This window comes from Mustela putorius, unplaced genomic scaffold (genome assembly GCF_011764305.1).
Source record: "Mustela putorius furo isolate JIRA1106 unplaced genomic scaffold, ASM1176430v1.1 tig00000095_pilon_pilon_pilon, whole genome shotgun sequence".
NCBI lineage: Eukaryota > Metazoa > Chordata > Mammalia > Carnivora > Mustelidae > Mustela > Mustela putorius.
Window position 1 is genome coordinate 31,229,908 of NW_025421280.1, and position 23,491 is coordinate 31,253,398.

Sequence of the window (23,491 nt, forward strand, 5' to 3'; positions counted from 1 at the left end):
CCCCCACCCCCCGACCGCCGCCGCCGCCCCAAAGAAAGCCTGAGTCCAAGTTTGTCAGGGAGAGGCAGGTTTTATTCCAAGTGCTGGAGAGCATAGTCCCCCACTCCTCCCCCAGAATGACCTCAGAGCAGGAAGGGGATGATGGGCATGCGCAGGGGCGGGTAGTCTCGGAACTCCTTCAGGTAGCTGCGGTGCTTGCCCTTGGCCCAGATGGTCATCTGAGTGAAGCCCACCAGGGAGAAGAGCGCCACTGTGGGGCAGAGCAGGGGCATCAGGGAGGGGCTGCACAGCCCTAGTAGGCTGGGCCCCAAGGAGCAAGGGACAGTGGGCTCACCTGGGAGACACTGTGTCATGATGGCAAAGCCAATCCAGGACCCCACCTGTGGGGAGAGCGGTCAGGGGTGAGGGTGGTTAATGCCTGCTGTTCTGCAGACCCCTCGCCAACCCCCGGGGCCAACTCTTCCCCCCAACCCTTTCAGAGTGAGGAGGTGGAGACCAAACTCCAGTGCCAGAGAGGCCTTGAGTAAACAGGAACCTTATGAAGCCACCCCCAGACCCCTAGAGCTGCCTTAACCACGCCCCAACACCCAGAAAGGCCAGCTTTTCCGTCTCCATATGCTCCAAATGGCTAAAGCAGTTACGGAGCCAGGCACCTCTATTAGGGGCTGGCCCCTCCATGTGGGTGGGACCCCAGCCCCTGGAGGGAGAGGAGAGGAGAGCAGGGCAGACCCTCACCTCGTAGGTATAGTTGGGACAGGACACCAGCAGGAAGAGCCAGGTGAAGGGATTCTTGGTAGGGTAGGGGATCTTCCTGGTTTTGGACCCTGGCAGGCAGGACAGGAGGGGCAAGTGAGACCCTCTGGAGCAGCCCGCTCACCACCACCCTTTGTCTGGGACAGGCCACTCACCAGCCGGCCGCAGGTCCCGCAGAGCCATGTGGATGGAGAAGTTGCCAAGCTGGCAGATCTGTTGGAGCGGCAGGGTCAGCCCTGAGCCCCCCAGACTCCCCGCCCCACTCCCCTCCTCCGGGCCTGCTTACCACGAAGATGGCGAGCGCCAGTTTCACCTGCTGAGCTCCATAGGCTGAAGGGGAAGCAGAGAAGGGAGGCCTATGAGGGGAGAGCCCGGTGGGGTGGGAGGCGCCAGGGTGGGGCAGGGCAGCTCCAAGGCCACTTACTGGGGGGTGTGTAGAGAGGGTGGTTGATGTAATAGGCCATCCAGGCAGCGAAGCCCCAGTAGTAGGTGCAGTTCTGAAAGCAAGCAGGGCTGGGATGAGGCCTGGCCCAGCAGAGGGAAGGACGGGACATGTCCCACAGCAGGGAGCGGGGGTGGGGGGTACCCCAGGGCGCTCACCTTGAAGATGTTGCGCAAGGGCATGGTGCCATGGGAGAAGCGGTGCACAAAGAGCGTCTCCAGCAGACGCTTGACGTAGTGGAATGAGTGGCAGATGCAGGCGAGGCTAGGGTGGCGGGGGAGCTGGCTCAGCTGGGCAGGTCCAGCAGGCCTCTCCACCCTCCCCCACTGCCCCCTTCCACCTGGCCCCACTCACTGCACCACTGTGTGCCGGCTGGACGTGAAGTCGTATTTGTGGCCGTAGATGAAGGGCACCCGGAAGTAGAAGAGCAGGTAGATGAAGAGGGGCCCTGCGTACTCGGTCAGGAAGACCTGAGGGTATGGGGAGCAGGTGAGTCACCCCAACGTGGCTGACGGGAGAGGAGGCCACAAATAGGTCTGAGACTCACCGTCACCCAGCTGATCTGGGCCCCTAGGTCCCGGAAGTAGAGTGTGGCCGTGGTGCCCACGGGCAGCTTTTGTAGAACATCCTCATCCTTCAGGGACTTGCCCTCTGCAGAGACAGGCCAGGGCTCAGGGCTGCCCAGACCTTTGCCCACCGCCACCCGGGAGCCTAGGGGCAGCCGAGCAGACAGCTGTACTCACTGGGGTCCAAGCGGAGGGACTGGCGGGCAGGGTACCACTGTGGATCTGTGGGGAGAGCAGGGCATCACAGCACATAGCATAGCAGAGCCCAGGGACCCCACGTCTCCAGTCCTGGGACAAGGGCTCTGAGGCCTGTGCCTCAGCTGGAAACAGCCCAGGCAGAGGCAGGATGTTGTCCTTCCGAAAGCCAGCAAGGGCGTTCCTGCCAATGGCCACACAGGGACACCTGCTCCAGGCAAGCCAATGGCCACACTGGGGGCATCTCTGCAGAACCCTGGGGGAGAGGAGTGCAGAATTGGGTCCCACCCAGAGGCGCCTGCCCAGAGGGGTCATGGGAGGGCAGCGCAAATGGGCCCTGGACTTACGGGTCTTGGTGAAAAGGTTCTTGATCTCGGCAATGGTGGCATGGGGTTCCACCTGGGGGAAGCACAGGCCGCAAAGAAGTTGGGGCAGGGTAGCGTATGATCAAGGACCCTTCCTGATAAGGGGGTTGGACCGGGGGCCTAGGAAGCTGCTACGGGAGGGGGACGGGTGGAGTCCAAGCCCCCCCCCCCAAGGCCGAAAGGAGCAGCAAGGGCCCTACCAGAGCGGGGTAGCTGTAGGCCTGAGGCTTGGTTTAACCAAAGGCGGCCAGGATACCCCTGCTTCACCGGGCCTGCTTCTCTGTCTCTCCTCCTCACCCCACCCACGGCTCCCCTCAGAAAGAAGGCCTCTAGGGACCAGAACTCCCTGCAGCAGGTCCCAGAACACCCGCCTTCTTCCCAGGCCCCAAAGCCCTACAGGGTCCACCAAGGCTGCTTCGTTTCCTCCTACCAGGAGCCAGCTCCTGGCCACACCCAAGGGCCTTCGCTGCCCACTCCACCCCAAGCTGGCAGCGACAGGCCTGGGGACAGTGTCCCTTGTATGCCTGAGGAGCAGGTAGGGAGTCAAAACACGTTGGAGGGGCACAAAGGGTCCAGCTGGACAGCTCCCATCTCCTCACAACCAGAAGCCCCAGGAAGGAATAGGGACCCGGGCCCAGTGCCCTTGGCCCAGTACAGCTGGCACCAGGGTCCTACCTTGTCCAGGAAGCAAAGCTTCTCCCGCGTCTTTGCGTCCAAAATCTCCACCTCGAAGAAGAGAACAGCCTTTTTAGGTTTTTTGGTCACTTTGGTGGGTGCGATCCGGGGGAGGCCATTGAGGCCGAGGCTGGGGCCCGGGGTTAGGCCCTGGCTGGCCTCCCGGGCCACCATGCTCATGTTCAGGTCCATGCTGCCCTATTCTGCCCACCGCAGTCGGCGGCCCCAGCTGCCGGCCGTCAGCCCCCACCGCGGACCTCCCCACGCCAAGCGCTCTGGGCCGGGCCGGCGTGATCAAATTCTGCCGCGGTGCTGGAAGGGAGCCCGCGCCTGCCCTGGCACCGCTGCCTTCTGTGCCGCTGTAACCCGAGTGCCCCGCAGCCATGGCCCAGCTAAATATAAAACTGCCCCAGACTCAGCCCCCCAAGGAGCCGGGCCACATACCTCCTGGGGGCAACCCCCGGGGGCTGGGACCCCTGAAAGTGAGGCTCTCCAGTGGACACAGCCCCCAGGGGGCAGGGAGACCCCGAGGCAGGCACAGAGGCGCCTCCCACCTGGGCCCAATACAGGGTGGATTCAGGTATGGGAGGAGGGTGAACGGCCCGCAGGCAGCCCGAGCCCCGGCGCCCAGCTCCAGCCCACAGACTTCACTTGGCTTGGAGAAATCCCAGCTATTTTGAGAATCCGAGAGATAGATCATCCATTTCCCCTTCTGAGCTGTAAGAGACGCTGCGGATTATTTTCCTTGTGCATTTATGTTCCCAGGGAGGTGACAGATTCCGGAATTATTGGTGCAGAGAGCCTCTCCCTAAGTATGGAAAGGGTCAGGAAACCAGGAAGTTTCCAGCTAGCATCCGGAGCCTGGACTGATGAGCCCTCGGCCGCTGCCTCCCTGACCTCCCTCCTCTCCACTCATTTCTCACTAGGTTCACCCAGGCCTTGTTCAAGGCCACCTTTGGGGCAGTCTTCCCACTGCATCAACCCAACACAGCACCCCTACCTAGGCCCCAAACCCCACAAAGCCCAGAGCACAGAGCCTGGCCACCCCACCCCACACCCCCCACTGCTCTGCTCTGAGCCTCCAGAGAGTGACTGGTCTATAGCAGAGCAATGGAGCAGAGCTGGCGGGGAGAGAGCCCTCAGGGGAATCTGACCCACCCGTCCATAGCAGGTCAGAGAAGGCGCCAGAAGGACCAAGACGAGCAGTGAACACATGAACTGCTGGAGCTGGGGGGAGGCCCAGCAATGGCCAGCTGATCCCAAAAGGCCCAAGTGCTCCCGTGGAGGGCTTGGCACAGATGCTATTAGACATGGGGCCATGGCTGACAGGGCTGGGTCTGACCTCAAGTCAGCCACTGGCCAGCAGGTGCTGGTAGAGCCCCTGTAGCCTCACCCCTGGTAGAGCCTCAGTCAAAGGCAGCATGGGAAAAGGAGCAGGACCAGAAACCCGGGGCAGGGCCCCAGCCAGGGCTCTCTGAGGGCACAGCCCCCATCCACAGCCCAGGCAGAGGGGCCCACCGCAGCCAGCACCCCCAGAAGGAAAGGGCTCCCCTTATCCATCCCCCAATGATAGGAGGTGTGGTGGGCAGCAGACAGGACTGAGTCTGGCCCTGCTGTGCAGTCCCTGGGTGACTAGACCCTCCCTTCTCGCTGAGCCTCAGCAGGGGGCAGGTAGGAAGGCATGTACCTCCAGGAGCTATAAGTCTCATGAGACAATTCGAGTGAAGCACCAGCATGGTGCCTAACAGGGCCCCAAAACGTGGGGCCATAAGACTGGGCATGAGGAGACCCGGTAGGAAGGGCACAGGCCTGGGTACAGATTCCAGCCCCCCTAGTGGCTGGCAGCGTGTGGGCCTATTGGCCCACATACACTAGGCCTGCCCCACACCATGGACAGGAGAGGGCCCAACACCCATCCCTGGCCTATGCCGCCTACTGATGCTGCACCAGATGGAGGGTGCCTGCTGCCAACTGCAGGCTCGGCCCGGCTGTGTGGGCTTGGGGGGCATGTTACTGAGCCCCTCTGAGCCACACGGATAACAAAAGCAAACAGAAGGGCCAGAAAAAGAAAATCGGTCCTACCGCCCAGAGTGCCAGGCCCCACCGAGGGGACTTATGGGAAAGGGAAGGGGCACATGCAGAATGTGCCAGAAAGGGCTAGAATAGCAGGGCCTTGGGCAGGCATAGGGCCTGCCCCGTGGCTGCAAGTATATTAATAGTTCCTGGGTCCCAGGGGGGCAGTGCCCACATGCCTTTGGAGCCCGTGTGGGGCGGGAAGGCAGCACTGCGCCTCCTGGGAGAGGAGGCCTCCGAGTTCCTGCTGAACCACTCAATAGCTTAAAATACAACCAGCCCCTCTCCCTGCTGGCCAGCTGCTGGGGGAGGGCTGAAATCCTACTCTCTCCCCCAACCTGGGCACCAGACCAGGGTCCCAGGGAGAATCGGGGGCCCCCGACTGGCTGCCGGGAGAGGAAGCTGGGTGGCGGGAGGGGTGGCCGGGAGAGGGGCACACTCCCAGCCGCCGCAGCCACAGAAGCGCCCAGGCCAGTCCCAGGCTGGAGGAGAGGAGACTGCGCCCTCCCAGAGGTAAGTCTAGCCCCTGGGGCGGCACCCAGGGGCCCAACCCACCAGGGTGAGGGCTGCCTCTGCTCAGGGCCACTTTCTTGCCCCCAAATCCCAGGATCCAGCAGCCTTCATCCTGGAGGAGGTCTGAAAGGCCCTGAGGGGTGAGGGGAAGTGCGACACAGGACCTCGTTGTACAATTTCTGCAATTCCCCATATGTCTATAATTATTCCAAAATAAAAAGTGAAATTTAAGTTATGCTAGATGGCAAAAAAAAGAAAAGGAAGAAACTTATGCTGAGTAAAAGAAGGCAGACACAGAGTCACATATTTATGTCAAGTGTCCAGAATCGGCAGACACAAGGAGACAGAAAGACTGCATTGCCAGCGGCTAGGAAGAGGGCAGTGAGGAATGTTGCCTAATGAGAACCTGGTATCTTTTAGGGATGACAGAAATATTCTGCAACTAAATCGAGATGGTGGCTGCAGCGGGGCAACCGACAGTGTGAATATACTCGATGCTGCTGAACTATCTTCACTTTTAAATGGTTAATTTTATGTGAATTTCACCTCAATCATTTTTAAGAGGAGGGCTAACAAACAGGCCCCAATTACCCATCTAAAAACAGGTCCCAGGGCAGGGAGCAGCAAGGGTTCCTCACCCACATCCACCCACCCACACACCAAGGGCCGAAACATAGAGGACCTGGTCCTGTGCTTCCCAGGCTCCAGTCCCAGAGCTTACCCGCGCACTGCACCCCTCTCCACCCCACTGCGAACCCACCCCCTGCCCCGTGCTGAGCATGCCTCCCATTGTCCTATGCTTCTCTCTCCCTCCCCCGGCTGGCTCCCTCGCTCTCTCTCACACACACACACTCGCCTGCCAGGCCTGACGCCAGCCCGGGATGGGAACCCAGGGTAGGCCTAGCCCAGGTCAGAGTGTACACGCAGCTGCTGAGCACAGCCGCTAGGCAGAGTTCCTGAGCAGAAAAGGCAAGGTAGCAGGCCCAGACCTCATCCCTGGGGAGAAGATAGGCCAGGGGAAAGGAGAGATCTGCCCTCCTAAGAGAGCTAGAGGCAGGGTAAGGGCTAGGTAGAAGGGGTGTTACATTGGATAGATGGGTGAGGAGGGTCACTGGCCCAAGGTCCCAGCACTGACCACAAGCAAGGGGTGTGGCACCAAAGCCTCAGGCACAATGGACACAGAGGACAAGGATAGGGCAAACGTGCTGGCCTGAGACACGGGAGCGTGGCTCTGCGATGACAGTTCCACCAGCCTGGGAGGAATTCTCACCCAGGCGCCTGAGATTCCAGGGTCCAGCCAAGAGCAACTCGTGGCATGCCATAAGGTCACGCATGGGGGGGTGGGGAGAAGGAGCAGGGCAAAGGGTGGGGACACAGCCCACCCTGAAAGAGCCGTGGGGACCAGGCTGCAACGTTCCCCAGCCTGGAGAGGAGCACTCAGAGCCACTGCTGAGCAGCAGGGCCCATGGCCTTCACTGTCTTCATGGAAATAAAAGATGTTGCAGATCAGCACAGCACTAGCAGAAATGAGGGTGACATTTTCTGAGCCCTGTTCTGAGCCAGTACTGATGCCCACGGCAAGACTCAGGGATGAACCCCATCTAACAGATGAGAAACCCAGAGCAGTGGGAAAGCAGAGCAGTTATGCAACTACAGGAGAGGCTCAGGGCCTTTGCACATGCTGTTCCCACTACGTGGACTCCTTGCCCCCCAGACCCTACAGGCCTTCTTTCTTTACATCTTCGGGCCTTCAGACAAATTCCCAAGTGAGGTCCTTCCTCAGAATAGCAACTCCCACATACCAGCTCCCGAGGGCAAGGACTCTTCTCCATCATTTCCCAGCAACCAGAACAGCCCAGCAAGGAGCTAGGCTCAGTAAACAGCTGCATGAGGCAACTGGGCTTGCCCAAGGTCACACACACCAGGACCTAAAGCTCCCTCCCCACTACCCTCCGAGCCAAGGCCCTTCCCTGCTCTGCCTTTACCACAAGCCAAGGAGCCACGCCCACCTTGCCAAACCCCAGAGCAGAAGGGTAGAAGCTACTGCCTGGAGCTCTCCCTATCCTAGGACAGAACCTAGCTCCAGAGAAGCCTCTGTGAGGCCCACAGACATGCCCCTCCAACTCCAGTGACCCTGGGAAGCCCCACATTCTGACAGCTGGACCACCCCCCCCCAGGCTCTGGGGCACTGCTCACCAAGGGAAAGGGTCAGTGACCAAGCCAGCTCCAGCTCCTGGGGAACCCTGCTGTCTTTCTTCACCAGCAACCCCAACACAGAAGGGATCCATGCTGACAGGCTCTACATGGCCTGGGCCCTTAGAGGCACTACCACAGGCCCAATGGCCCCCTCACAAGGAAGGCTCAAGGGCCTTCTTGGCCATTAGCACATTCCCCAGGATCTGAGGTCCAAAAGACACACCTATTTCCTGGCTGTGTGGCCTTAGACAAGTTATTCAACCTCTCTGAGCCTCCATTTTCTCATGTATAAAGTGGGCTGCCCTCACCTGCCATCTCACAGGATTACTATAAGATTTACAAAGCTAATAACAACCACAAAAAGTACATAAACTCGCCCAGCCTAAAAGTCATCCTGTGAAGAATAAATACTACTAGACCAATACTGGCAAATAGTACAGGCAAATAATCCTGACCAGGCCATGAAGGGGCCCAACCACAGGACTCCAAGGTCAGAGAGGTGGTGTGATAACGCTCCACCCAGCTGGTGACAGTATCTGGGAACCCTAACAACAGCAAGACCCCAGGGCGGGAGAGGGGCGGGGCTGCAGTGCTGTCCCTACAGTGGTTCCCAAACTGTGCTGTGGAGGCGGCCCTGCTCTCCACTGCCCCCTTGTGGCCGTAGACTCCACTCCCACCTGCTGGAAGACAGCCCCGCCAAGCAGGCAACTCCAGGGCAGGATGGGGGCAGGATGGGACCAGGACGGGACCAAGAGAGGGAGCACTTGTTAGGGCTCTGCCACCTACTAGCTAAGAGGGTCTTGGCAGCCACTGTCCTGCATCCATTCATTCCTTCCTTCATCCATTCCTGCCTCCCTTCCTCCCGCATCTCAGGTACTGCAGTGAACAAAACCAAGCCCATGCCTTCACAGGACGGCCCCCCAGACTGTGCATGCTGTGAGGGAGGGGGGACAGACAACAGTGACATGTTCTGTCACCAACAGTTGTGGAGAAAAGCAGAATGGAGCAGGGGATCCAGGGTGGGGGGAGGAAGGCCATTTCCCACAGTGGTCAGGGAAAGCTTCCCTGAGGAAAGGGCATCTGAGCAAAGGCCAGCGGACGTGAGAGAAGAAACTGTGCACACGAGGCAGAGGGAACACCAAGTACAAAGGCCCTGTGGCTGGGCCGGGCTTAGCACGTTAGGAGCAGGAAGGCCCAGGTGGCCAGAACTGAGTGAGCAAGAAAGAGTAGAATATGAAGCCACAGAAGGGATGGGGCAGGTCACAAAGGGCCTTGTGGGCCACAGGGAGGGCTCTGGCTTTTACCCAGAGTGAGGTGGGTACCAGGGAGGGTTTGTGAAGAGAGGAAGGTGGGGTCGGGTGCTCGCAGGCATCCCTGGGAACCGGCAATAATGTGGACGGGAGCAGGGAAGTGGCCATGGAAGAGTGAAAAGTGCTGGCGTCTGGACAGACTGTAAAGGCAGAAGCACAGGGTCTGCTGATGATCTGAAGGGGGACGGCGCGGGGGGAGGCTGAAGTTTCTGTCCTGAGCCCCAGAAGGAGGGGCGGCAGGAGGAGTAGGCATCACCCCAGCCCAGGTGTGAAGAGCCAAGTTTTGCAAATCCTGCTCCTGCAGGAGCTGGGGAGCCCAGGCACCACTGCCCACAGGGCCTGCAGCCCAGGAGGAGATCAGTGTCCCTCAGTCAAGCCTCAGTGTCCCCGTCCCTACCAACACAGCCAGGCCCACTGCTCCCCAGTCCCCTCCCATGTGCGAACAGGACTCAGCAGCCTCAGGGCAGAGTCCACATCCCAGAACCCCTTGGAACAAGGGGCAGGCACAGGCCTGAGAGTCGCCTTGGCTTCCAGATCGCCCTCATCCACTCCCACTTACACACCTGGAGCTTCTGTGCCTCCTAAGATGGGACTTGCCCAACAGGTCTGTGTCAAGAACAGCAGGCCTGGAGCTGCAGCAGCGTCCCAGGCCCCTCCCCTCAGCCTCCCCTTCCAACCGCACAGCAGCCGAGGGAGCAGGGGCTGTGAGCTCCACTTCTTAGACGAGGAAGCTGAGTTCCAAAGGGTGAGGGGCACACCCACCTCAGCCCAGATGCACACTCCTGTGTATTCAAGGATGGCCAGCGCCTGCCACAAACAGGCCTCTGGGGCCACACCCCCACCCCCACCCAGCACAAACTCTGCAGGGGCCCCGCAGAGAGATGGCACGAGGCAGCACACCCTGCCTCCAGCAGGCTCTCTGGGACCCCACAGGGGTCTGCCTGCCAGGAAAAGGCCATGCATCTGGGCCATCTTGTGCGGGGCAGCCAGGGCTGTGAGGGAGTGTGTGCCCTGGTGGATGACATCTCCTGGGCCCAGGGTACAAGAGGGCTGCTGTGGGTGCAGGCCCTGCTCAGTGCAACTTAGGACTCCGGGCAAAGATGCAACGGTCCTGACAGGTCCTTCAGCTGACTGGCCCAGGCACTGGTGGCCCCCACATACCCCCACTCAGGGTCCAAGGGCTGCTGCACCCAGAGGATGGAGGTCTGGCCTCAAGCAGCAGGGCACCCAGCCCGCCCACCCATTTCACAGATGCAGAGGCTTGGACACATTTGCCTGGACTCAGTGACTCGAGACCTGCAGCTCATTTTCCCTTCCACTTTCCAGAAATATCAAAGTCACACTGCTCATGCCAGGGTAGCTGAGAAGACCCTGGGCTCAGCTGCCAAGAAGCCAGCACAGGCTGCACCTGCTCCGCCAGAAATACCTCCTTCCCCAGTGGCCTCAGCTCATGACCCCATTTCTGAGGTGCACAGGGCAGCTGCACCAGCCTCCCCAATGTGTCCCAGTAGGAACAGAGCATCATCAAGGCTGGGAAAGGCTGGGAGACCCTGACTCACTCCCAGGCCCTCAACCAGCCAGTTTCCATCTCCCACCCCCACTGGCCAGACAAGAGGAGTCAGTGTGTGACTGCCAACATCCCTAGGTTCTGGGATGGGGGCCAAGAGACGCTGGCAGAGCCCATGCAGCCCAGCAGCATCCTGGAGAGCATTCTCTGGGTGCTCATGTGACCCCAGGTTGGTCGCTGCAACCACACAAAGCCCCACCTGAAGGGGACACTGAACCAACATGGCAGGGACTCGATCTCTGGCCTGTTGACCAGATGCTCACTGGCACCCACAGCACACGCAGCTCCCTGAGCCGGCACAGGCCGCATCTCTCCAGCCTCCAGGGAGTGCTGGCCCACCCAGAGCAGAGCTGCTAGGGCCTGTGCCATCTGGAAGTGCCTCTGGAGTAATGTCTATCAAATGCCTACTTGTGCCAAGGACTACGCAAAGACCTTCCCGTGCATAGCACACCCAGCCTCACACGGTCTGAAAGCTAAGGACTGTGACCCCCGTTAGGCAGCTCAGAAACAAGTGGGCCCTCCCCCAAGGCATACAGCCAGGAAGTGCCAGAGCCAGTGCCAACCCACCGGCTTGGGCCCAGAGCCCCCACTCACCACCACGATGTAATACCACGGCCACAGTGAAGAGCAGGGTTAACTGCTAACAGGGGAAAGGGATAAGGGGCCCCTGGATCCAATGATCTGAAAGGCACCTCCCTCCCTGCTGATGCTCCAACGCCAGCACACTAGTCTTGGAAGGTCCAGACCCTACAGAACGTGCCACCTCCACCAGGAGTGTCCCCCCAGAGATCCCAAGGGCTGAGACTGCTCCTCCCCAGGCCTCAGCCTCCCGTGGCCCCAGCACACTCAGAGTGCCAAGGCAAAAGGCCTGTCGCCTTCTGACATCACAGGGAAGGGCTCAGGCAGGCTCGGCAGCTGTCTTAATGCTTCCCACACGGTTTCCTGTAGTGGGTAGAGGCCGTCAGGGGTGGAAAAGCAGGGCCTAGGAGGGAGCAGTTCCCAACACTGAGCAAGACATAGTTCTGCAGAGGCCTGGGGCAGCCCAATCTTCCCTGCCTGAGCCTTGGCTTCTCCATCTGGTCAGTGGCAATGTGAGAAAGAGGACCTCACACAGATGAGTCTCGTGGCACATGTGGCAGAAGTTCTGCCCCGCGGTCCAGAAGCCTGCCCGCGCATGTGACTCGGCTGAGGAGCCCTGGCCGGGGCAACCTAGGAGCAGCACAGGGTCTCCAACAGGGGAGCCGGCACCCAGAGCTTCAAAAGCTCCCAAGTGACTGATGGGGACAGCCACCTCAAGCAGGCCTGCCTTCCTCAAACAGGCCCTACCCCCTGGAAGAAGCCCAACATCAATCCCTTGAGGGACTCAGCAGGCCCAGCCCCTCCCAGTAGGGCCCCAGCCTTTTCCCATAGTGGCTCCCCAACCCCTCCTTGCCCTGCCTCCTGGGGCTGTTAACACCAAGCCCCCAGCCATCACCAGCTCACACTGACTCTGTCAGACTGCCATTGTTACTCCATTTCATACACAGGGAGGATGAGGCTCAGCAGCACAAGTCCAGCCCAGTGAGCCCTGGCTACAAGCTCCAGCGGCAGGACCCCATCTTTTTGCGCCCTAGAACTGAACGTTCTTCCTCCAGGGCTGTCCCTGGCCCCAGACCCTCAGGGAATGGCCCAGGTCTGCACCCCTGCACCGCCTGGCCAGTTGAAGTTGGTGACCATGTCTGGTCTCTGCATCTCTTGAGCAGGAAGGTGCCATCAGGCCAAGAGGCCGGACGTGGCAGGAGACACAGCCCTGCAGACACAAGCCGATGGGAGCAGCAGGAGGAGTTCATCCAGGCCGACCCCCAACCTGTGTCCAGCACTTCTGGCCCAGTGGGGCAGGCAGGTTAGTCCACCCCGGAAGCTCTTCTGGAAGAACCCACTCTAGGATCCCCAGGGCCAGCCTTACAAACACAGCCAACAGCTAATGCCTCCTGCGGGGAGGAGACATATTCTCAACACAAATTATCTCTTTTACTACTAATCTTTTGGGGAAACTGAGCCTCATTCATTCAGTGCATAAATATTGGCTGAACAGTGGCTACATGTCGGCACTGCTAAAGGTTCTGGGGATTCAGCTATGGAAAGAGATCTAAAACCTTGCCCATGTGCAAAGGACATTTTTTGCGGGGGACAAAGATAAATAAAGTTACACGTAATATTAGAAGATGCCCTTGCCCCAGGGAAAGCAGCACAGGAAAAGGGGACAGGCAGTGAGAGGGGAAGGGGGAGTGTGCAGTTTTATATCAAGTGATCATGAAAGGCCTACAGAGGAGACGTTGAGACAATTCCTGAACGCACTGGGGAAAGAGCTCCTGAGAAATCTGAGGACAGCATCAGGCAGAGAAAGCACCTGTGCCAAGGCCCTGAGGTACAGCATTCTTGGTGTGTTCAAGCAACAGTGCAGAGGCCTATGTGGCTGGAGGGAGTGAGCAAGAAGGGGAATGGGGCAAGGTGACAGGTTGTGCAGGGCCTCAGAGGCCACTTTAAGACTTTGGCTTCTATTTCAAGTGAGATGGGAACCCTGGAGGGCTCTGGGCAGAGCAGGGATATGACCTGACTTAAAGAATCCTTCTGGACTATAGGGGAATAGGGTGGAAGCAGGGAGCCCAATAATATCAAATTAAAATAAAAGATGGCTTATACCAAGGGGTCGGCAAACTATGGCCCACTGGCCAATTCTGGCCCACCGCCTGTTTTTGTACAAGCTAAGAGATCTTGACATGTGGAAATTACATGAAATTCAAACTCCAGTATCCACAAAGTTGTATCGAACACGGCCACATTCATTGTTTAATGTATCATCTAGAGCTGCTTTTCTCAAAATGATTGAGTTGAGAAGATGTCACAGGGGTTGAATGGCCCACAAAGGCCAAAAAAAATATTTACCATCTGGCCCTTCATGGATAACGTTTGCCGACTCCAGACGTGGGCCGGGGGTTGGGGGGGGGGGGGGGCTGCATTCCAGAAGTACTCTGAAGGCTGAGCTACAGATTTGCTGACTTCAGGACGCCAGGCATGAGAGAACAGAGTCAAACAGCCTAGGAGTAGGGTGATTAGAAGGTTGGAAGTGCCATTAACAGGAATGGGGAAAAGCAAGTTTGAGGGGGAATCTGGAGCTCAGGTTTGGATATTTAGTCTGAAACACCCATTAACAGCCCCCACGGAGCACTCCAGCTCACTGAGAAAGCACGTAAGGCAGAGGTTGGGGGTCCTCTGAAGTTCTACAAGGCTTTTCTGTTGACTGAGAAGTTCCCATTCACGCTCTCAGGAAATGCTGACTGAGCCCCTCAATGTGCTGGACCGGTGCTAGGTGCCGAGCTGCTTTTCTCAAAAGTGTCCCTGGCCCCAGCAGAAGGAAAATGAAGCAAGGGACAACGAACCCAGGAGTTCTGTATGCACGTCCTTCCCCGTGCCTTCTCTCTCCAGGGTGCATGCTCCCAGGCCGAGTCAGGGAGCCTGGCAATGACTGCACTTCTGTGTGCCATCCACAGACACCCCAGGTGAGCCAGAATGTGGCACACAGTAGGTCCCTACGCCCACTCCTCAGACCGTGCCCAAGTCTGTTGGTCTGTGGCTTAGCACTATCCATGGGATCCCCACCTTATCCTTACATGAAAACTCGGAATTCAGGTAACTCTGAGCCAAAAGGGGGGGGGGGAGGGTCAAACTCCAGAGCACCAAAAGATGAGCAGTGACCAGCTTCATGACCCCAGGCCAGGAGCCCACTGGAACTGCCAGCCCCGAGGAGCAGGCATCATCATCGGACAGCGGTGCTATGGGGGGTGGGGGCTGGGGGCGGTGCATCGGGGATGTTGCAAACTGCTTGAGCCTGCCCTGTGCCTTGCTCTGTAGGCCAGGGTCTCTAACAGACATGCACATCATCACTCGTTCCAAGGTATGTGCTGAAGTCCCCACCAGGGGCCCAGGCTTACAGAGATCGAGGGGCTCCCACACACAAACCCTCAGTAGGTGCTAAGTTTTACATGCAGAGAACTGAAACAGGAGAGGCCCCAGGGTGGTGAGTGTGGCCTGGGTGGGTCAAGGGGAACCTCTTAGAGGTGACATTCAAGCTCAGCCCTGAATGACGGGATTCCCAGATGGGAAGGGCAAAGCCACCTCTCCTGAAACACTGATATTCAGGACAGGGGTTGCACAGCTCAACCCAGCCCTGCCCTGCGGTAGATGGAGGGTGGATCCCCATCCCCAGCCAGGAGATTAGTTAGACTTCAGTCTCTGCAGTAAATAGTAAGCAATAACATACTGTTTCAGACTACATGTATCTCCTCAAGAATTCTGATTGATCCGCCCCCACTCCCCACTAAGAGATATGTTTCCCCAATCCCACCTTCCCCCAATGGGGAGTCAGACTCCTGAGGGGTCCTGGGAAACAGCTGCTCCCCACAAGAAGAGTGGAGGCTCCAGCTCTGTGAGTCCCTCAAGCTCCGACCTGCTTCCTGATGCTGACACTCCGGTGCCAGTGCTCAACCGCCCTCCCCCAAACTCGGCCGACCCGCCCCACCCCGAGGAAAGGCCCATTCCCATGGGCCCCGTCACAAACTGGCATGGCCCCAGCCAGTTTTCCCTGGTCCCTTTAAGAAGGAAAAACAGAGTTCGGAAGGACCCGACAATGACACAAGCCCTGTAGTCTACAGGGCCCACTGAATGGCCTAGGGACACTGCTTACATAAGAGCCTGGTTCGAGCAGGGACAGGGACAGGGCTGTGCCAGCATGCCAGTCACTGTGACCTACTGAGAGGCCCTTTATCCCTCAGAGGGCTGGGAAAGGCTCGTGGCCCATCTCTAACGAACCACGGGACTAGAGGAGGCGGGGTGGGGGAGCCCCAAACACCATCCACCACCCATTAGTCAGTAATAAGGAAAAACTACTCTGTGCATTTATGTAACAAAAACCTAACACAAGGGCCCCTCAAGGACTTATAAATAAACCACCCTCTGAAAATTTTAAATCTTAGGCAAAATCAACAGAAAAGGGACTTCATCACTCTCAGGATATAAGTCCACAGGTCTCTGCCCTGTTGACCTCACCTCTTAACATGGGACACCCACAAAGTCTGGCCTCCAGGCCTTGGCACCTGCTGCCCCTCATCCCTTCCCTAAAAACCTTCTCCTTTGGGCCTCAGCTTAGATGGAAAGACCTTGAGGGCAGACACTGTGGCTACTTCAGCCCAGTATTCCTAGTACAGTAAAGGTAGAGAGAAATACCCTGGAACAAATGAATGAGTAAATGACAGATGGAAGCAGACAAGTGAAACCCCTCAACACGAGAACGCTCGGACCAGGACAACCTACCAGCACCCTGTGCGGCCAGGGGCAGGCCGCCAGCAGATGCAGTGCCAGCAGCTCACGGGGAGAGTGAGTGTGACATGGCTGGGCTGGACCTGTGGCTCGAGGCCAATGGGCCATAAGAAGCCAGCTTCCCCCAATCAGGACCACTAAGGACTGGCTCAGCCCAACCCATGAGACCAAGTCCTCAGCCAGGTCCCAGCAGCAGCCCCACACTCACCCTTTGGCCCTCCAGGATCCTGACCACAAGGAGAAGATGCGTTCATTCATCCAATCATTCATTCAACAAGGACGCACTGGTCAGATGCTGGGGAAGCTGCAGGAATGAGACACAAGGAGTCCCTGCCCTCACGGAGCTCACAGTCTGACCGTGAAGTACCCAGATGAAAATGCAACCACAGCCAGAAGGAGAGGAACGGGGTGCTAGGGGAGGGGGCAGAGGTCATACCCCAGGGAGGATGGTCCAGGAAGGTTCTCTGCATGACTTTGAAGTTGAGCTCTCAACAGTAAAGAGTGACCAGAGAAAAACAGAGGAGAGCATTTCTGGCTGAGGAACAGGCATGTGCTCAGGGCAGGAATGTGGCTGCGGGTGTTTAAGGACATGAAAAACAGAGGTGTAGTGATGAATGAGGACAGCAGGGGACAGAAGACGCCAAGAAGTCTCTGAGGGATGGTTTTGAGCCACAAGTGCTAAGATCCTCCTACTTACATGGGGAAGCCCCTGCAGCTCTGCAGCAGGGGGAGGGCGGGCGGGGGGGAATGGGGCATGGCCAGGCAGGGCAAGAACAGAAGCTGCCCGCTTCTGAGTGAGGAGGCTATGACTGACACCAGACGACCAGGCCCACCTGAAACACCCACTTCTTGGGATGGTTCTTGGTCACAGTAAGGCAAAAAGTGGGTTCTGACTGTGATTCCATTCGGCCAGGGATCTTCCCAAAGAGAAAGAATAGATCGTCCCAAAATGGGACTTCAGCGTGTGTGACAGCGTATCAAGACTGATCACTGATCACGGGCTTCTTCCTCCACCTTCTAGGCATATTATTTAGCATGAACCCATCTCCAGCAGCACGTTCAATGAACCAAGCCTCATGGCCTGTTCACAGGCAAGTTTGAAGTCATTCAAAAGAGGTCACATGCAGAAAGCATTTCAGATAATTTGACTGACCATCTGTCCGATGATTTGTCCTTAACCACCTAATGCTCTGTATCTTGACTGCGGGCCACAAAGTGTGCTGGGCACTTTACACCCCACAGGTAGCCCTCCGAGATAGGGGTCTTTATTCTGCCTTCTCGGGTGAGAACACTGAAGCTCAAGGAGGTAAAGTGTCTGTCCCAAGGGCAGACGTGGTAGCCACCGAAGACCACCATGTCCTTCCCAACCACATACTTCATTCTTCCTCAGTGCACAGGCACCGGGGCCCACCCACAGAGAAGCCCACTTTGGTCCAGCAGAACCCTGGCTCTGCCACTCGCTGTGGGACCAAGGGCGCTTCGCTTCACTTTTTTTTTTTTTTAAAGATTTTATTTATTTATTTGACAGAGAGAGATCACAAGTAGACAGAGAGGCAGGAAGAGAGAGAGAGAGGGAAACAGGCTCCCTGCTGAGCAGAGAACCCTATGTGGAACTCGATCCCAGGACCCTGAGATCATGACCTGAGCCAAATGCAGCGGCTCAACCCACTGAGCCACCCAGGCGCCCTTTGCTTCACTTTTTTGTCAGTTTCCCCATCTGTTGAGTCCCTATCTCATAGATTCACTATGAGGATTAAGTGAGTTAACAAAGAAAAAGCACTAAGAGTATTACATTAGTAGTGGCTTGACAACAATGATGATGCTCTGGCTGTCCCTGGGTATTAAAACCTCCTCACCTGTCACTGGCAACATCAGCTAGAAGGTGTTAAGACAGAAGCTGAACTCAACCAACCAGCCCCAGGTCTCTGGCCAAACCTGTCAGTGAAAGCACAGGGATTCCCAACCAAACTCAACCGTGCTATTGAGTCCCCTTCTAGCATAGTCCCCACTCAGGGCTGTCAACTCTCCACTTAAACTCTCCTCAGGAACCTGCTATTCAAGGGGTTCAAGGGAGTCCCACCACCCGGCTTGCACCCACACCCACACCCACCACTCCCACCACTCAGATCTTCCCACTCACCTCCCCACCTCAGCTCCGCCTCCACCCCGCCTCCTCTGCCTAGGCTCCGCCCCACCCTCCCCACCCCCCCCACCCCGCCACCCCCACACGCCCCCACACCCCCATCTCCCCACCCCTCCCAACCCCAGGCTCTTGGCCTGAAGCACACCGACACAAGGAAAGTCTTTAAACTTCTCCGTGGTTTTCCGGGCTTGACAGTACGGATGGAACTCTCACCTCTAGAATTCCGAGGGTCAAGTCCATCCAATTTTAAGGCCGAGGCAGACCCACTGTCAGCAGCCCACCGTGTACCCTCCCATTCTCCCTCCAGGGATGTTCTGTTCTTAGAACAATGGAAGAGCCCAGCCCAGCCCTGCCACCAGCAGCCTCTGGAAGCATCAGCAGGGCCAGAAACAAAACAGCCAAACTCAGGGCTAAAGCCCAGCTACACTGCAACTTAATTTGTTTCTCTTATGTGTAAAGTAGAAGTAATACTGGTGCCCACCTGATTCCTCTTCTATGGAGGAGGACTCAGACAGACTTGGGTCCGGATCCCGTCTTTACCACGACAAGATCTTGGGGCAAGTTCCCTCACCCTTCTGGGCCTCAGGTCCTTTATCCACAAATGAGGGGACAAAGAGGACCCAACCTCTTAGGTTTCTGGATGGACACAATAAATGTGACCTGTCCCTGCTATTAATCCAGCAGGATTATCCAGCCCAAGAAGAGGGGATCACAACCAGCATCCCAGCCTATCCGCAAATGCAAAATCAATCCAAAGGCATTTTTGGAAGGCCTGTTCTTTCTCTGCAGCAGGCAGAAAGATGTTTAGAGTGAAGTGGCCAAGCAGTCCCTGTGTCAGAATACAACACCTTTCTGCAGACAGGCACCAAATTGAAAGTACAAAAGTCAAAGAGACACACACATTAATTAACCCTCACCTATTCCAAAAGTACACAAGAATTCACAAGAAAAAAAGTACAGAAAATAGCAGACACCCAAGATCCCATCTCCCAGATTTAACAGATATTTACATTAGATTCCTTTTTTTCCCCCAATAAAACAGACATAGCTGAAGCCTTCCCCAACCTCTCTCTCCCCAATCCCTCCTTCCCCAAGCAATGGTTCCTCTGTGTAATTCCCAAATATTTCTGACGTCTAACTGCAATTTATCATTTTATTATGTACATATTCATGAACATTACATATAAAGCTCATTTGGTACTTTTTTAAACGTATAGAATCTTTTGCAACTTGCTTTTTTCCACTCAACAGGATGTCTGGAGATCTATTAAAGGACTGGGTAATCAAACAAGATTTTCTTTCATATAATGGAATTGTGCATTTTACGCATACCCTTTCATGATAGATTCCCTGCAATTTCGTAATGTTCTTTAATACTGGCCTTTGCTTTCCCAAATACGTAGGTTTCACCTGCCCTCAAGGAGCAGTCACAGAGAGGCTCAAAGAGGATAATCAAGCTGTCCTGGTTACATAATCATTTGTTAAGTGGCAGAGCCAGGATTCCACCCCAGGCCTGTCCAGAGGCCACACACCTATGACATAATGACAGGTCAGTCTACTTTCTCCTTAATTTTTCCTTTCCTGCCCAGTTTTCTGACTCTAAATAGAGTTCGGGACCAGAACTCTACTTTCAGAACTTTCACATACTTATTCCTGCAGAGAAAGCTGAAACAAAACTTGCCTCAGGCAGGGTACCATGTTGGTCTGGAATTATTTGCAAAATAAGCACCAACAGAATTACCCTTTTTGTGGGGATGGAAGATCCTAAATGGGGGCAGTAGGGACCCCAAGGGGATGAGGCTTCATCTCCATGTACCCAGCTAAAGGGAATGGGCAGTGATCTAGGCTCAAGGAGACTGTGAGGCACTGATCCTCCCAGGAATTTACAAGATGCAGCAGCTGTTTCTCCAGTTACTACTGGGATCATTACTTTGACCCCCCCCCATCTGCAATGACAAAAACAGCAATAAAAAAAAATATATCCTGTAGCCTGGGATAAGCAGGATAAGCAGGTTCTCCTATCAACCCTGCTCTGAACCCAAGACAATCCCAAGGCCTGCTCTGGCCTTCCAAGGAAACGACTTCAGCCAGGTCCCAAGGGTGACCTGTTCTATCTGCTTCATCTCAGTTAGCTGAAGGGATACTTTTTCCTCCCGGATCACAGAGGGGAGACTAGCAATGATGCTAAACTGTAAATGAAACAGCAACAAATCTGCCCTCCAGCTGGAACCCTACCTGCCATAACATCAGACACAAGCCCTCGTGAATTCATTGCGTGACACGTGTCACACCTCATACAGTTCAAGCATCACTTCTATCCTTTGTAAACTGCACTTCATAATCTCGAGGTCTCTCTCAGAGCCACAAAGGTCTTTTGAGGGAGGCTATGCCCTCAGTAGACAGGGGGGTCACTTGGGGTGGATGGGGTGGAAGGATGCATAAGATCCAGAACAGAAATATACTCTTTGATGTAGATCACTGAAACTTTTACTCAAACTGTTAAATGTTAGTGAAAGCACCGGTGCTATTTTTATTGATCTGCAACAAACACCTGGAGTAACAAGAATCTGCTTGCTGTGAAACTGGGCCAGGACACAAGGGCTCCTCCCACACAGAAACTGTAGCTATCACCTCAGACACTACTTGGCAAATGTTAGCAAAGAATAATTGAGAACACAGCTAAATACCTAACTTTTTTTTTCCTCCAAGGTCACTTTGGGGATTTTATTTGTCTGCTTGTTTAATGTTGTTTTTAAATATTTTATTTATTTATTTGACAGACAGAGATCACTAGTAGGCAGAGAGGCAGGCAGAGAGAAAGGGGGGGAAGCAGGCTCCCCGCTGAGCAGAGAGCCTGATGGGGGACTCGATCCCAGGACCCCGAGATCACGACCCGAGCAGAAGGAAGAGGCTTAACTCACTGAGCTACCCAGGTGCCCTGTTTAATATTTTTAAGATTTTATCCATTTGTTTATTTATGAGAGAGAGAATGAGCACATGCAGGAAAGGGGTGCAGAGCAGAGGGAGAAGGACAAGCAGACTCCAGGCTGAGCATGAATCCAGGTGCAGGCAGCCTATCCCACAACCCCGAGATCATAATCTGAGCCAAAACTAAGAATCAGACACCCAGTCGAATGAATCACCCAGGTACCCCTCCAAGATCACTCTGAACAGTGGGTTTGAAGCTCCACCTTCCTTCTGGGAGGGAAAAGATTTCAGTAAAGTAAAACATGTTCTCCAGTCCAAACCATGGGCCCTCAAGCTGTTCTCAGCTTCTGGAACAAAAGTGATGATGTCAAGGGTCCTCAGAGGCTTAGTTTATCTGAGGCTTACTTTATCTGACTGCTAAGTAAGAAAGCTAAAACTACATTTTGCAAACTGTCACATGGATGTTCCATCCTGCATCTTTTGAACTGTGGCTTTTTCTCTAGGATTATAAGAGGGTTTGAGAGGAAAAACTAGATTACAACTTTATTCTATAATCAGAGTTGAATGGGGTAACAGAGACTATTGAATTCTACCTCCTCATTCTTGGTATTATGTCAAAAATGAGTGAGAACTTCTGGGATAAATGTTTCAAAGATTCTGGGTAAATTACCAAAAATAATAATTATAAAAGGGACAAACGAGGTAGTGGTATTCAACTTGTAAATAAAAACAGGGAATCTCTTTCACTTATATGTGAGACTATTAATGTGGTCAACTTCACAGAGACAGAAAGCAATATGGTGTGGGTGCCTGAATGGCTCAGTTGGTTAAGTGTCCAACTCCTGATCTCAGCTCGGCTATTGATCTCAGGGTCACGAGTTCAAGCCCAGTACTGGGCTCCATGCTGGGTGTGGAACCTACCAAAAAAAAAAAAAAAAAAAGAGGGAAGGGAAAAAAAAGAGAAAAAGAAAGCAGTATGGTGGTCGCAGAGGTTGTGCAGAATGGGGAATAAGGAATTACTGTTTAAACGGGACAAAGTTTCAGTTTTGCAAAATCAAAAGGAAAGAATTCTGGAACTGTATAGTGGTGAGGGTTGCACAACAATGTGAAGGTACTTAATGCCACTGAACAGGACAATGAATGATTAGATGGTAAATTTGATATTATGTGTATTTTGCCACAGTTTTTTAAATTGAGAGAAAAAAGATATCTCTACCTGCTAACTTTCATTTGAGAACCAGCATGGCCTAGGAGCTGGCAACTAAGACTCTGGAGTCCTGAATTCATCTCTCTGCTCTGCATTTACCATCTGGGGGCCTTTGGGCAAGTCGTTCGACGTCTCTGAGACTATTTCTTTACCTATACAAATGGGAATAGTAACAGCCTCCAATTTCAGAGGCCTATGAGAATAACAAAATCAAGTAACAGAATCTCGTAGCACAAGAATAATCCCAAACTGAATTATTATTATGCGTATAAGTAAAAGTTTATTACTTAATGTTACTTAAAAGTCAGTAATGATCAAATAATTAAGTTATTAATATTATATTATCAGCTAGGTCGCTAGGCGCATTAGAAGACTTCGTTTTAAGGGGAAAAGAAGCCCAAGTTAGGAGTCAGAAGACCTGGGCTTCCAGGATGGCTGTGGGCATGAGATTTCTCCCGGGTGCAGGGGTTGACTAAGATGATCTCTTAGATTACCAAAGCGCAAGATCAGCTTTGCTGCTCGGCGGGGGCCAGCCCTGGAACCTCCCTCACCGCCTAAGCTTCTCGGGGACGTCCAGGTCGAGGGAAGGGGTCCAAAGTTCGTGCGGGAGAAGGCTGACTGCAAAGCCCCTTCCTAACTAAACCTGAGGAGGTGGCATGGTACAAGCTTGTACAACACACCCACGAATAGGGAGCAAGCGTCCCGTACTTTGTTCCTCCCCTGCCAAGTCTGTCCCACCCCGCTGGGGGAGCTACAAGGAAGCTGCCAGCCTCCCGGATCCTGCAGAGACCCCAAGAAAAAGACACCCTGAAAGAGCCTGGGTTGCAGAATTATAAATACCCTTTTGCACATGCGCACTGCAATTTACGAGTGGCCCGGGGCACAACGCGCGCCCATTGCGCCTGCGCCGTCCCGGTCGCCCTTAGGGGCACAGGAGCAGAAAAGGGGTCCCGTGGTTCCGCGAAGAAGAAAAATGAATTAATCTGCGGCGGCCGCTCAGTGCGGGTTTCCTCGTTCCTTACCTCATAGTGCTTCATGGTTCCCTCACACGGCCCCTACTGCGCCTGCAGCCGCTACTGACTACCTGCGCGCAACAAGGAACAGACTCCCTCACGCGCTCGCGACAGCCGCGCGACACTAACCTCGGTTCTGCGTCGGCCCCGCCCCTCCCTGCCGCGCGCGCCCCTACAGCCAATCAGCGCG

General features: G+C 55.2%; 1 protein-coding gene across 1 annotated transcript; it reads right to left on the reverse strand.

Annotated features, from left to right (window-relative positions):
* Window positions 1–50: 50 nt before the first annotated feature.
* Window positions 51–23,463, reverse strand: TECR (trans-2,3-enoyl-CoA reductase). Its single transcript, XM_013054077.1, has 13 exons — window positions 23,311–23,463; window positions 2,997–3,047; window positions 2,304–2,355; window positions 1,939–1,983; window positions 1,743–1,846; window positions 1,550–1,665; window positions 1,354–1,459; window positions 1,178–1,250; window positions 1,040–1,083; window positions 909–966; window positions 736–824; window positions 335–380; window positions 51–250 (listed from the first exon to the last, which is right to left on the reverse strand). Exons 1-13 carry the CDS (start codon window positions 23,323–23,325, stop codon window positions 123–125), a joined length of 927 nt encoding a protein of 308 aa, XP_012909531.1. The 5' UTR covers window positions 23,326–23,463; the 3' UTR covers window positions 51–122.
* Between the last annotated feature and the right edge of the window lie 28 nt (window positions 23,464–23,491).

Excerpts from the sequence above, each read along its gene's own strand:
- TECR (XM_013054077.1), bottom strand. Across the intron at positions 2,356-2,996 it reads AGCTTTGCTTCCTGGACAAG|GTGGAACCCCATGCCACCAT; the intron begins GTAGGACCCTGG and ends TGCTTCCCCCAG. Across the intron at positions 251-334 it reads CATGACACAGTGTCTCCCAG|TGGCGCTCTTCTCCCTGGTG; the intron begins GTGAGCCCACTG and ends TCTGCCCCACAG.